The sequence below is a fragment of the Bos indicus x Bos taurus genome, chromosome 14 (genome assembly GCF_003369695.1).
Source record: "Bos indicus x Bos taurus breed Angus x Brahman F1 hybrid chromosome 14, Bos_hybrid_MaternalHap_v2.0, whole genome shotgun sequence".
Taxonomy (NCBI): domain Eukaryota; kingdom Metazoa; phylum Chordata; class Mammalia; order Artiodactyla; family Bovidae; genus Bos; species Bos indicus x Bos taurus.
Window position 1 is genome coordinate 32,936,808 of NC_040089.1, and position 15,344 is coordinate 32,952,151.

Genomic DNA, 15,344 nt, shown 5'->3' on the forward strand with positions numbered 1-15,344 from the left:
GGTAGAATTATATTGAAAGAAGGGAATGAAAAACTTGAAATGGTGGCTATTCTCGGGGGTAGGGGGATAAAAGAGATGGGATTAGGAAGGAATTCATAGGTATATGAAGGTTATTAGAAATGTTCTAATTCTTAAGTCAGGTGATGGATTTGGGGTGTTTGTTTTATCATTGTGCTTTGTAACTTATATATAGTATTTTGCATGTATATTTTAAATATACTTTTTATATGTCAAAGATTAAAAACATGTAAATCAATGTTAAAAAATAAGGTATCATAAGAACATAAACCAGGACCAGTATAGCACAATACTAAAAAGAAGGTAATAGCTTCTACACATTCAGCTCTTTCCTAGTGCTGATAAGATGAAACACTCTCATGCCGGACATTAATTCTTGACAGTGAAAGGTATACACTGTGTCACTAGCAACTTAGGGGCCCCACGCTGGCCATTAGTGGACACTCCATTCGTTTTTAGAGTCAACCTGGTTTCTCTTCTCTGCTCTTCTTACAAGTGTCCATTTACTTAAGCCATTCTTCTTTGACTCATAGAAATTTCTTTCTCTTCTCATCTGCCTATTCAGATCCTGTGTGCTAAGATGATGTCAAGTCTCTCTGAAGTCCAGTTCACAAGCAATGTTTTCTTCTTTTTTCTTTTTTTAATAGTGTACATATGTCAATCCCAATCTCGCAATTCATCCTATCCCCCTTTCCCCCTGATTATCCATACTTTGGTTCTTTACATCTATGTCTCTGTTTCTGCTTTGTAAATAAGATCGTCTATACCAATTTTTTCAGATTCCACATATATGCATTAATATATGTTTTTCTAACTTACTTCATTCTGTATGACAGTCTCTATGTCCATCCATGTCTTAACCAATGACCCAATTTTGTTCCTTTTATAACTAATAGTCTATTGTATATATGATATATTTCACAACTTTATCCATTCTTCTGTCGATGGACATTTAGGTTGCTTCCATGTTGTAATTATAGAAGACATACAGTTGACAAACAGACACATGAAAAGATGTTCAGCATCACTAATTATTAGAGAAATGCAAATCAAAATTACAGTGAGGTATCATCTCGCAGTCAGAATGGCCATCGTCAAAAAATCTAAAAAAAATTGTACAAAAAATCTAAAAAAAATAAGCAATAAATTCTGGAGAGGATGTGAAGAAAAAGGACTACTCTTGTACTGTTGATGGGAATGCAAATTGATACAATCACTATGGAGAACAGAATGGGCGTTCCTTACAAAACTAAAAATAGAACTACCATGTGACCTAGCAATCCCACTACTGGGCAAAGACCCAGAGAAAATCATAGTTCAAAAAGACACATGTACCCCAGTGTTTATTGCAACACTATTTATAATAGCCAGGACACGACAACAGCAAAACTTAAATGTTTTCCTGTTTCCAGCCCCTAATTGTTCTTGAATTACTTCTTGTGTGTTTGTTCTCTCATCAATTGGATTATATGCTTCTTGAGAGTTTCTTGTGTTCTCTATCATGCTCAGTATAAAACTAGATACAAAACAGGTGTTAACTACTGGCCCATTATATACGTATATGCACACATGTATATATAGATATGGAGAAGGAAATGGCAACCCACTTCAGTATTCTTGCCTGGAAAATTCCGTGAACAGAGGAGCCTGGTGGGCCACAGTCCAGGGGTTGCAAAGAGCTGGCCGACTGAGCAGCTGAGCACACACACACACACACGCACACACACACACATACACACACACACACACTTTTGAATTCTGTCAAAACTACTCCAATCCACTGATCTACAGATAATATATCCTTCAACAATCACATTTACATTATAACTGAGGATTGTTGGGATTTAAATTTTTTAGAAAATTAAACAAGGAAATCAGTAATATGTTGATTATAGTTACTTGCATTCACTGGGGAAAAAAGGTATTCATTAAGCTTAAGCTCCTTTCTTGAACTTCTTATATCCTGCATTCTTCACATTCAGATGTTAGAGACCTAATCAACAAATTCCGAAATATGCTGTCTGGTTCAGTACATTCTTTTCTACTTAAGTTATTCAGATCGCTAGATCCAAAGTGCTAATGTGATTTTTATGTCAACTATGCATCCACATTGAACTTGGCTCAATAAACAAATATTTCTATGAGCAGGTGTAACTTTGTGCTTTAAACAAACCTGTTGTGACACAAACAGCAAAAGTATAAATAATGACAGGAAGTCATTAAATGAAGTTAAACATCATTGACAAACCCTACAGATCTCTAGGTTCTTACTGGCAGGCCCCATCGACCACAGAGGCTAAGTTTCAACTGCAAGTGGTGCCAGAGACTATTAGATTTTGACAAAATTACTTTATCTTTCTGTTCTTCAGTTTCTTCTCTCAAATGAGGAGATAAACTAACATTTAACAAATTTAGAGACTCGTTTTCCTTTCTATGTGATTCAAAAAAGCTCAAAAAATTCATAGCTTGTATTTTGAAAATCATTTATATTAATACTTAGGAAAAAATGCTCTGGAATAGACATCATTTTCCTTTCCATGTGATTCAGAAAAGCTAAAAAAATTCATAGCTTGTATTTTGAAAATCGTTTAAATTAATACTTAGAAAAAAATTGCTCTGGAGTTGACAGAGCAACAGTTTACACATATGTGCCCGCCAATAGTTGGTAATAAGCAGTGTACTCAGAGCACTTTAAAAATGAAGTGCACCTCTCCAAGCATTCAACACTAAGGTGTTCTTTATTTTTTTTTTGAATTAGAGTATAGTTGGTTTTTAATGTTGTGTTAGTTTCTGCTGTACAGCAGAATGAATCAGTTATATGTATGTACACATATTTCCCCTCTTTTTGGATTTCCTTCTTGTTTAGATCACCACAGAACATTGAGTGGAGTTCCCTGTTCTATACAGTAGGTTCCCATTAGTTATCTATTTTATACATAGTATCAATAGTGTGTATATGTCAATCCAGTCTCCCAATTCATCCCGTGCCACCTTAACCTGCACAGGTGCCCATACATTTGTTCTCTACGTCTGTGTCTCTATTTCTGCCTCACAAATAAGATCAGCTATACAGTTTTTCTAGATCCTATGTATATGTGTTAATATACAAAGTTTGTTTTTCTCTTTCTGACTTACTTCCCTCTGTATGACAGTCTCTAGGTTCATCCTGTTTTCACAATATTTATTGTTCCAAGTAGCTTATTATACTGCTATTCTATCACTAGATTTGGGTTATTTAGAAGGATCCTTTCTACTTAGCAAGGATAAATATGGTTGGATATGTAAATATGGTCAGATATGTAAATATGATGGATATGTAAATTTTCGAATATTCTGGCGCACTTCACACCTCACCACACTGTAGATCTCACTAGATGTGGCAACAATAACCAGGAAGAATGGAACTAAAACAAGAACAGAACAAAATGTAAAACCATTGCCAAGCCTTTTACAAATGTTAATTTTTATTAAAAAAAAAATCCATACTGTGTGAATGTGTTCAAGTAAACTCCAAGAGAGAGAGCCATAGAAGATTATCTTGCTCAAATTGTTTGTTTTTTTTTTTCCAAAATTTTATACTGATCATTTTATTTCTTTTTGTATACAGTGAAACCTTAAAAGCAATGGTGAATAAGAATGGCGGTGGCATACACCCTCTGTTGTTCCTAATCTAGGTTTTACCTCTAACAAAAAATTTTCCTTTACATTGTCTTCTATTAACTTGATAATCTTATCTTCCACATTTATTTCTCTGATTCATTTTGAGTCTGTCATTGTATTTGAGGTTAAATAGAGATCATATTTTATTTTTATTTGTAGAGTGAGTCAACACCATCTCTATATTGTCTGTTCTTTCAACATAAATTTGAGGTACTGTTTTATCAAAAACTAAGCTCTTATGGGTTTGGACCTAAAAATTCTATTCTGCCCATTGAACTATTTGTCCATTATTGAGTTGTACCATGGTTTTTTTGTTGTTGTTGTTTTAGCAAATCTTCATATTCTTTTTTTTTTTTAATAATTAATTTATTTTAATTGGAGGCTAGTTACTTTACAATATTGTAGTGGTTTTTGCCATACATTGACATGAATCAGCCATGGGTGTACATGTGTTGTTCCCCATCCTGAACCCCCCTCCCACCTCCCTCCCTATCCCATCCCTCAGGGTCATCCCAGTGCATCAGCCCTGAGCACCCTGTCTCATGCATCAAACCTGGACTGGCGATCTGTTTCACATATGATAATATACATGTTTCAATTCTATTCTCTCAAATCATCCTACCCTTGCCTTCTCCCACAGAGTCCAAAAGTCTGTCCTTTACATCTGTGTCTCTTTTGCTGTCTCACATATAGGGTCATCGTTACCATCTTTCTAAATTCCATATATATGTGTTAGTATACTGTATTGGTGTTTTTCTTTTTGACTTACTTCACTCTGTATAATAGGCTCCAGTTTCATCTACCTCATTAGAACTGATTCAAATGCATTCTTTTTAATAGCTGAGTAATATTCCATTGTGTATATGTACCACAGCTTTCTTATCCATCCGTCTGCCGATGGACATCTAGGTTGCTTCCATGTCCTGGCTATTGTAAACTGCTGCGATGAACACTGGGGTACATGTGTCTCTTTCAATTCTGGTTTCCTCGGTGTGTATGCCCAGCAGTGGGATTGTTGGGTCATAAGGCAGTTCTGTTTCCAGTTTTTTAAAGAATTTCCACACTGTTCTCCATAGTGGCTGTAGTAGTTTGCATTCCCACCAACAGTGTAAGAGGATTCCCTTTTCTCCGCACCCTCTCCAGCATTTATTGTTTGTAGACTTTTTGATAGCAGCCATTCTGACTTGGCATGAGATGGTATCTCATTGTGGTTTTGATTTGCATTTCTCTGATAAAGAGTGATGTTGAGCATCTTTTCATGTGTTTTGTTAGCCATCTCTATGTCTTCTTTGGAGAAATGTCTGTTTAGTTCTTTGGCCCATTTTTTGATTAGGTCGTTTATTTTTCTGGAATTGTTGCTCAACTTGTTTTAACAGCTCCTAGTTAAAAGCCTGGCATATAGTATTTCCAACTATAAAAATCCTAGCAAATCCACGAGAGTGAGTTTTCTTCTGTAAATGTAATAATTTGCTTTATGATGTAGGGTCGGACATTTTAATATTATTGTCAATATTCCACACAAATAGCAATTTCAACATATAATAAAATGGAAAAAATACCGAATGAATACTAAAATTATAGTAATATTTGATCACAGTTCAGCAGAATATAATTCAGTCTTGGGGGACTTAAATTATACTAATTTATGCATTCTAAAGTAAAGAATCTGTCTATTGTCACATTTATGATGGGGTTTTAATAGATATGGATTCAAGTTTCCTTTATTCATGGATTAATATTTTTAATGTGGTACAATTCTCATCATTTATCCTGATTTTTTTTGCTTGAATATAAAATTCTGAATTATTGGAGCTAGAGCTCCATGATTTAACAATTGTGATTATAGATTTGTACTAAGCTTTCCATTGTCTCTATGGTCTTGACTGGCCATTAAGGACTCAGAGGATTTAAGGCTCTGATTTTCTTCTCAGAGCACACATTTTATGAAACAAAAAAAAAAAATCTGTCTCCACTTGTGTGTGGGAATGTGAAAGAAGGCCTTCTTTAAGGATGCATATGGTTCTTTAAAATATTAATAAATATAATCAATCAATGTTTAAAGCTGCTGGTGATTTAAAATACCCTCCTTATAACTGATTTTTTTATTTGAATGGAAGGTATTAAAACACAAGCTATTTCTAGATGCTTTATGTATCTATCTCTATTGAAGAATTCTCTAGAACCTGTAGAAATCTTCGTTGTTATAATTAATTTAATTTAGCAGACATATGGAAAAGTTTACCATCTTTTTATTCACATATTTGAAAGTCATTACATACCCTATCATCAATCTAGTCAAGCAAATAATATCAACTTGTTCCTTGATACATTAAAATGGAATACTAACCGTCATTTAATAATAATTACTCTTCTCCCAGGTAGTGGTAGTGGTAAAGAACCCGCCTGACAGTTCAGGTGATGAAAGAGACATGGGTTCAGACTCTGAGTTGAGAAGATGCCCTGGAGGTGCACATGGCAATCCGCTCCAGTGTTCTTGCATGGAGAATCCCACAGACAGAGTCTGGTGGGCTGCAGTCCATGGAGTCACAAAGAATTGGACGGGACTTAGCAATGAAACAACAACAACAACAACCTTTCTCCCAACTTTTCAGAACTGTTCATCCTGTTTAAAAAAGAGAATACAAATTGGAATTTAAATACTGTGGCCCCTCAAAAAAAGAAAAAAAAAAACAGTTGATGGAAAAAGCAAATAAAAATTACAAGACAGAAAAAGAACATTAAATTCCAACAATTAACTAAATAATATGCCAAAAGAAGAGTTGATCTGACTAAGATGACTGCAGCTCTTGCACAGTCCTGACTTCATTGCACCCTTTTAAATGGACTTCCCAGGTGGCACTAGTGGTAAAGAACCCGCCTGCCAATGCAGAGATGTAAGAGACTCGGGTTCGATCCCTGGGTCAGGAAGATCCCTGGAGAAGAAAATGGTGACCCACAGTATTCTTGCCTGGAGAATCCCGTGGACAGAGGAACCTGGCAGACTACAGTCCATAGGGTTGCAAAAAGTTGGACATGACTGAAGTGACTGAGCATGCAAGCATGCAAATTAGAAATGCTAAAGGTTTGCATACATTGTACGCTAAATAAAAAACACTCTACACACTATTTTAAATCTCAAATACTATGATTTTTCAACATCCTGTTCAGTTACTTTCATATCCTTCTCATGATAAGTTTATATATCTGAGAGTTTATGATTTATATATAAAAATTGTATCATATATTAACATATATCAGATAAGTTCATATATTAAGCAATATGTGACTCCAGCTTACTCTTTTTTTTCTAACGTATTCATTCTTTTTGTGAAAATAGATTCTTTACCTGGGACTGAAGAAGCACTAATGGAAGAGGGTGAAGAATTTGAGAAAGCATTTAAATTAACAGGACCTGTAAGTATATTCATTGACTTAATTTTATCTCTAAAACTAATGTATATCCCTAACAGGAACATCTAAAAGGGATAGAAAGGAATAGGAAGCAATGTCATTTAAAGAATATGTTAAAATGTGCATCTACATAGCCCACATAGTCATGGAGATGCTCCTTTAAGTAGGTGGTCAGCTTGAATACAGGTACACAGCAAAGCTACAAAGTTGCACTGAGCTCTTTCAGCAATTGGAGAAGAGTTGAATAAGGCGGAGGGGGGAACCTAAGTCCTGGTATTATTAACTGCTTGGTTGTGCACATGAACATTCTAAAAGACTATGAGCTGCCATCTCAAACTTCAATAAATCAACCCACTCCAGTACTCTTGCCTGGAAAATCCCATGGACGGAGGAGCCTGGTAGGCTGCAGTCCATGGGGTCGCTAAGAGTCCGACACGACTGAGCGACTTCACTTTCACTTTTCATTTTCATGCATTGGAGAAGGAAATGGCAACCCATTCCAGCGTTCTTGCCTGGAGAATCCCAGGGACGGGGGAGCCTGGTGGGCTGCCGTCTATGGGGTTGCACAGAGTTGGGCACGACTGAAGCGACTTAGCAGCAGCAACAGCATATCATGATAGAAAAATAAATGTTTTGCATATCCTGGAAGTTTACATATACCTTAAAGTAAAAGTCGCTCAGTCGTGTCCAACTCTCTGCAACCCCATGGACTCTACAGTCCATGGAATTCTCCAGGTCAGAATACTGGAGTGGGTAGCCTTTCCCTTCTCTAGGGGGTCTTCCCAACCCAGGGATTGAACCCAGGTTTCCCAAATTGCAGGCAAATTCTTTAACAGTTGAGCCACAAAGGAAGCCCAAGAACCGGAGTGGGTAGCCTATCACTTCTCCAAGGGATCTTTCTGAATGCAGGGGGATTCTTTTTCAATTGAGCTATCAGGGAAGCCCAGGTATAATTTAAGCATGATATTATTAGTTGTGAAGTCCTTCTGATATTTTGATTAAACTATATCTCTTCCACAAAGTACATTGGGAGGTAACCATTCAGTTCAGTTCAGTCGCTCAGTCATGTCCAACTCTTTGCAACCCATTGACTGCAGCACATCAGGCTTCCCTGTCCATCACCATCTCCTGGAGCTTGCCCAAACTCATGTCCACTGAGTCAGTGATGCCATCTAACCATCTCATCCTCTGTTGTCCTCTTATCCTCCCGCCTGCAATCTTTCCCAGCATCAGGGTCTTTTCTAATGAGTCAGTTCTTCGCATCAGGTAGCCAAACTATTGGAGTTTCAGATACAGCATCAGTCCTTCCAATGAATATTCAGTATTGATTTTCTTTAGGATTGACTGGTTGGATCTCCTTGCAGTCCAAGGGACTCTCAAGAGTCTCCACCAAAACACAGTTCAAAAGCATCAATTCTTCGGCACTCAGCTTTCTTATGGTCCAAGTCTCACATCCTTATGACTACTGGAAAAAACATAACTTTGACTAGATGGACCTTTGTCAGCAAAGTGATATCTCTGCTTTTTAATATGCTGTGTAGGTTAGTCATAGCTTTTCTTCCAAGGAGCAAGCATCTTTTAATTTCATGGTTGTAGTCACCATCTGCAATGATTTTGGAGCCCAAGAAAATAAAGTCTATCACTGTTTCCATTGTTTCTCCATCTATTTGCCATGGAGTGATGGGACCAGATGCCGTGAACTTTGTGTTTTGAATGTTGAGTTTAAGCCAGCTTTTTCACTCTCCTCTTTCACCCTCATCAAGAGGCTCTTTAGTTCCTCTTTACTTTCTGCCATAATGGTGGTGTCATCTGCATATCTGAGGTTATTGATGTTTCTCCTGGCAATCTTGATTCCAGCTTGTGCTTCATCCAGCCCACCATTTTGCATGAGGTACCCTGCATATAAGTTAAATAAACAGGGTAACAATATACAGACTTGATGTACTCCTTTCCCAACTTGGAACCAGTCTGTTGTTCTATGTCTGATTCTAACTGTTGCTTCTTGACCTGCATACAGATTTCTCAGGAGGCAGGTAAGGTGGTCTGGGCTTTGGCATAATCTATAAAGCAGAAGATTTTTTTGGAGAATTTTCTTGCTTTTTCTGTGATTCAACAGATGTTGGCAGTTTGATCTCTAGTTCCTCTGCCTTTTATAAATCCAGCTTGAACATCTGGAAGTTCACGATTCATGTACTGTTCAAGCCTGGCTTGGAGAATTTTGAGCATTATTTTGCTAGCATGTGAAATGAGGGCAACTGTGCGGTAGTTTTAACATTCTTTGGCATTTCCTTTCTTTGGAATTGGAATGAAAACTGACCTTTTCCAGTCCTGTGGCCACTGCTGAGTTTTCCCAAATTTGCTGGCATATTGAGTGCAGCACTTTCACAGCATCATCTTTTAGGATTTGAAATAGCTCAACTGGAATTTTAATACCTCCACTAGCTTTGTTCATCGTGATGACTCCTAAGGCCCACTTGACTCATATTCCAGGATATCTGGCTCTAGGTGAATGATTACACCATCGTGGTTGTCTGGGTCATGGAGATCTTTTTTGTAGTTCTTCTGTGTATTCTTGCCACCTCTTCTTAATATATTCTGCTTCTGTTAGGCCCGTACCATTTCTGTCCTTTACTGTGCTCATCTTTGCATGAAATGTTCCCTTGGTATCTCTAATTTTCTTGAAGAGATCTCTAATCTTTCCCATTCTATTCTTTTCCTCTATTTATTTGCATTGATCACTGAGGAAGGCTTTCTTATCTCTCCTTGCTGTTCTTTGGAACTCTGCATTCAGATGGGTGTATCTTTCCTTTTCTCCTTTGCCTTTAGCTTCTTTTCTTTTCTCAGCTATTTGTAAGACCTCCTCAGACAACCATTTTGCCTTTATGCATTTCTTTTTCTTGGGGATGGTCTTGATCACTGCCTCCTGTACAATGTCATGATCCTCTGTCCATAGTTCTTCAGGCACTCTGTCTATCAGATCTAATCCCTTGAATCTGTTTGTCACTTCTACTGTATAATCATAAGAGATTTGATTTAGGTCATACCTGAATGGTCTAGTGGTTTTTCCTACTCTCTTCAATTTATGTGTGAATTTAGCAAAAAGAAGTTCATGATCTGAGCCACAGTCAGCTCCCAGTCTTGTTTTGCCGACTGTATAGAGCTTCTCCATCTTTGGCTGCAAAGAATATAATCAATCTGATTTCAGTATTGACCATCCAGTGATGTCCATATCTTGTGTTGTTGGAAGAGGGTGTTTGCTGTGACCAGCGTGTTCTCTTGACAAAACTCTGTTAGCATTTACCCTGCTTCATTTTGTACTCCAAGGCCAAATTTGCCTGTTACTCCAGGTCTCGACTTCCTACTTTTGCATTACAGTCCCCTATGAAGAAAAGGACATCTTTTTTGGGTGTTAATTCTATAAGGTCTGTAGGTCTTCATAGAACCATTCAACTCCAGCTTCTTCAGCATTACTGGTCAGGGCATAGACTTGGATTACTGTTATGTTGTATGGTTTGCCTTGGAAATGAACAGAAATCATTATGTCATGTTTGAGCTGCGCTCAAGTACTGCATTTCGGACTCTTTTGTTAACTATGAGGGCTACTCCATTTCTTCTAAGGGATTCTTGCCCATATTAGTAGATATAATGGTCATCTGAATTAAATTTGCCCATTCTAGTCCATTTTAGTTCACTGATTCCTAAAATGTCAATGTTCACTCTTGCCATCTCCTGTTTGACCACTTCTAATTTACCTTGATTCATAGACCTAACATTCCAGGTTCCTATGCAATATTGCTCTTTACAGCCTCGGAGTTTACTTCCATCACCAGTCATATCCACATCTGGGCGTTGTTTTCGCTGTGGCTCCATCTCTTCATTTTTTCCTGGAGTTATTTCTCCACTCTTCTCCCATGGTTACTCCCAGGTAACCATTAGGTTCAAGATTTTCAGTGCAATTTAATGGTACAATGTTTGTTGTTGTTGTTCAGTTACTAAGTCGAGTCTGTTTGTGATCCCATGGACTGCAACATACCTGGCCTCTCTGTCCTTTACTATCTCCTAGAGTTTGCTCAAACTCATGTCCAGTGAGCTGATGGTTGGTCCATCCAACCATCTCATCCTCTATCACCTCCTTCTCTTCCTGCCCTGAATCTTTCCCAGCATCAGGGTCTTTTCCAATGTCAGCTCTTCACATCAGGTGGCCAAATATTATTGGAGCTTCAGCTTAAGCATCAGTCCTTCCAGTGAATATTCAGGGTTGATTTCCTTTAGGATTGACTGGTTTGATCTCCTTGTAGTCCAAGGGACTCTCAAGAGTCTTATCCAGCACCACAATTTGAAAGCATCAATTATTTGGTACTCAGCCTTCTTTATAGTCCAACTTTCTCATCTGTACATAACTACTGAAAAAACCATAGCTTCGACTATCTGGACTTTTGTCGGCAAAATGATGGCTCTGTTTTTTAAATGCTGTCTAGGTTTGTCATAGCCTTTCTTCCAAGGATGAGGATCTTCACAAATATAGACACAGAAAAACTGAAATCTACATATATAGTCTAAATATAAAGTTTTTAAAGAAGTCTGAGTTGCTATAAAAATGGCTTTGCAATCTTGAATTATCCTAAACTTAGTATTTAGACTGGGTTAATATACTACAATGGCTTCCCTGGTGACTCAGCTGGTTTAGAACCTGCCTGCCAATGCAGGAGATAGAAGATGCATTTTTGATCCCTGGGTTGGGAAGATTCCCTGGAGAAGGAAATGACAGCCTGCTCCAGTATTCTTGCCTAGGAAATTCCACAGTATTCTCTGTGTTGGTTTGTTAGAGGTGCTTAAACAACAGAAATGTATTGTCTCATGATTCTGGAGGTGAAAGTGAGATCCAGGTGTGAGCAAGGTTGGTTTCTTCTGAGGCCTCTCTCCTTAGCTTGCAGACGGTGCCTTCTCCCTATGTTTTCACATGGTCTTCCCTCTGTACATGGCTGTGTCTTAATCTCTTCTCATAAATACACCAGTCATTTTGGGTCAGGACCCATTTCAGTGATCTCATCTGGCTTAATTACCTCACAAATAGAGTCACATTCTGAAGAACTAAAGCTTAGAACTTCAACGTTTGAATTGTGGGAGGGACACAGTTCAGTCCATAACATTCTCTGATGAGATTGCATTATTTGGAACATTATTTGGGTCACAAGACTTGGTTGAATCCATTTTTCAATGGATTTCATAATAAAATTATTGTAAAAATTTTGATGAAATTAATGTATCTTTTTTCATATGTTGGCTTTTCATGGAAGCTTCCCAGACCTTGTTTAAAATCTCTCATTTCTCTGTTATTGTATATAGTACTTATCACCTTCTCTTACATTGTATGATTTACTTGTTTCATTTATTGTCTGATTTAAGGTCTATCTTGACAAAGTTTTTGGGCATTTTTCTCTTCTATATTCTTAGAGGAGTGCCTATATATAGTAGGCACTATTATATGACATAGTAGCTATGTGTTGATTAAATAAATTTGTTGATTAAATAAAATTATTAGGCAATAATTTCTTACCATGAGATGAAAAATATCGTATTTTCACTTATTATGAAATAGTAGAACCTTAGAAATAGAAAGCACCATGGTGGCCATCTAGTTCAAGATTTATGATGCCCATCTAGTTCAAGAGTGTTAGTCGCTCAGTCATGTCCGACTCTTCGCAATCCCATGGACTGTAGCTTGCCAGGCTCCTCTGCCCGTGAAATTCTCCAGGCAAGAGTACTGAAGTGGGTTGCCATCCCCTTCTCCAGGGGATCTTCCTGACCCAGAAAACGAACCTAGATCTCCTGCATTGCAGGCAGATGCTTTACCATCTGAGTCACCAGGGAAACCCCCAGTTCAAGATTTCCTCCCCCTTATCTCAGGATTCTGACCTGCTACACCACTTTTATCCAATTCAAGAACATCCATTTTATAGGTAAGGAAACAGAAAGAGAAGTTTAGTAACTGGATCAAGATCTCAAAGCTGAAAGAAGCAGTGAGGTCAGGAGTTGAGCACTGGTCAGTTTCCCTTCTACTGCACATTCTTGATATTTCTAGTGCCTTCCTATTTCTTTTAGAAACAGATTATTTCTATTTGTTAGACTTTTTCTTACATTTCTCACCATCACTTGTAACCATTGGTCTTCGTTCTACTCATGGAGTAACAGCCTGAGTCCAGTTCTTCTTCTGCTAAACTCATCTCTAAATAGTAAAAGCTGTTGTCATGTCCCAACTGAGACTTTTTTTTCCAGCCCCAAACAATCTGTTCTTTTAACCAGTTCTTATTGTGTAGTTCAGTTCTTCTGGATGCTTTCTCTGAACACATTCTTGTTTTTCAAGTCCCCTGTAAAGTGTGGATCATGCCAGAACTAAATCAAAGGTTTCAAATAATGTTCCCACATCAGAGACTATAATGGAGTATATATTCATACAAATATTATATTTGGATTCTAATCCAGGTCTGTGTTAACTTTTTAAAAGGGATTTTCTGACATTTATATACTTCAGCATGTTTTCATAATCTCATGATGATAAAAGCATGTCATCATTGAGTTTGGGATAGTCTGTCATTTATCACTTTTTGCAAAGATTTGTTTTATCATCTGTGAATTCCAGCACAGCCTTTCTCATCTCTCAAAGGATACAGTTAGATTCTTTTTCTAGTATCAAGATTTATCCTGTCCATAGTATTTGGCTTATTTAATAGTACCTAATAACCCAAAGAAGAAAAAATAATAGTTTTTTGGTCAAACTTATGAGTGATTTCACACTGACCTTCAGAAAGTTTTGCCTTCTTTTCACGGTGCTCACTAGTGTTTTTCTAATGCAGAAATTTGTTCTAAGTCAATTTAACACATTCACTTTATTTTGAATTTTTAAAAATTCTGTAATTCCATTTACAGTCAAATGTAAACTTAACCATCTAATTTGGGGGAGAAGTGTGTGGAATATACACAATAGTGGATAAATTAACAGTAGGACCTCAAATATAGTTTCTAGATGGTAGCTGCTTTTATTATAAAAAAACATGGATTAAAAAATTATGTTACATTAAAAATGGAAATTCCCTAAATAATATTTCTTACAATTGTATTTTTGGTAAACAAGAAGAAAATTTTGGCTTTATCTAAATATTAATGGAGAATTGACACAAAACAGAACTTTTTCCCCCTTTATTACTGTAAGAAATACAAAATACTTCAAAGAAAATTTTGAGTCATTTCCTGCAAAAATATAAACATGCCACAAATGTTGAAAACCATTTAGACTTGTTTCAACACATGCTGTCTCTATTTGCTAACTTTCCATGTTGGGTATTGGATATTAATAAGTGGGTAACAGACTCTTGGAAACTTTTTTCCCCAGTGGCTTAACCTGCGTTTAAAATATGTTGTGAATATTTGAGTGAGGTAAAAGCAACATTTAGATTTACATTTTTATCCTCCCCAAATAAGCAGATCATTCTTATGGAATTTCCCTCTCCCCCTCCTTCTGTGTTCTGGAATGTCTCCACATATCAACATCTTGTGAAGATTAAAGCTGGATTTGTCAAATAAATCTGTTCATTAAAATTGAAACAACAAAAAACGAAGCCTTAGGAAGAAAATACAAAGCAGCAGACACCTTTTGGCTGACTTTTTTGTGCATAAAATAGAGTACATAAAATTTTAAAATCAGTGATCCATGAAGACTTATTATCAATGAGTTTTAAATTTCACAGTTCATATAGTTGCTCCCTCTCCCTTTTGAGGTTTCCCTGGAAACATTTACTTTATTCAAATCTTATCTTTTCAACCTTATCTTTGCAAGTTCACTCCTGCAATCTTTTTTTTTTAAACTTAATTTTTATTGGGGTATAGTTGCTTTACCATGTTTCATAGTTTCTGCTGTACAGCGAAGTGATTCAGCTATGTGTTTACATATATCCCTTCTATAGTTCCTATTGTTTGTCTTCAAAATTCTATTTTGTTTTGAAAGTATTAAACAAGCATGTGAGCATAATAGGAAGATGAAAAGATAATTAAGACAGACATTTGGCATTCAGTATTTTACTGATTGTTTTTCTTTTTCCTTTGTAAGTATCTTATTTATTGCATTAATTGGTCAATACTGATCAGCCCTTCATAAGCTTACTCTTTATTAGACTTTATGTAACTAGTCATTCATCATTTCTTAAAGTAGAAGAATAATTAATAGAAAGGCTCCTGTAGAGTTACTGAAAGTTGTATTT

At 36.7% G+C, this 15,344-nt stretch overlaps 1 protein-coding gene across 5 annotated transcripts in view; it reads left to right on the top strand.

The window, feature by feature from the left end:
- Positions 1-15,344, top strand: part of C14H8orf34 (chromosome 14 C8orf34 homolog) — a 366,056-nt gene that overhangs the window by 263,292 nt on the left and 87,420 nt on the right. For all 5 annotated transcript variants that reach the window (XM_027561136.1, XM_027561138.1, XM_027561139.1 and 2 more), the window contains one exon: positions 7,016-7,092. In XM_027561136.1, coding sequence (XP_027416937.1) covers positions 7,016-7,092 — 77 coding nt within the window. The remainder of the gene's footprint in view (positions 1-7,015; positions 7,093-15,344) is intronic.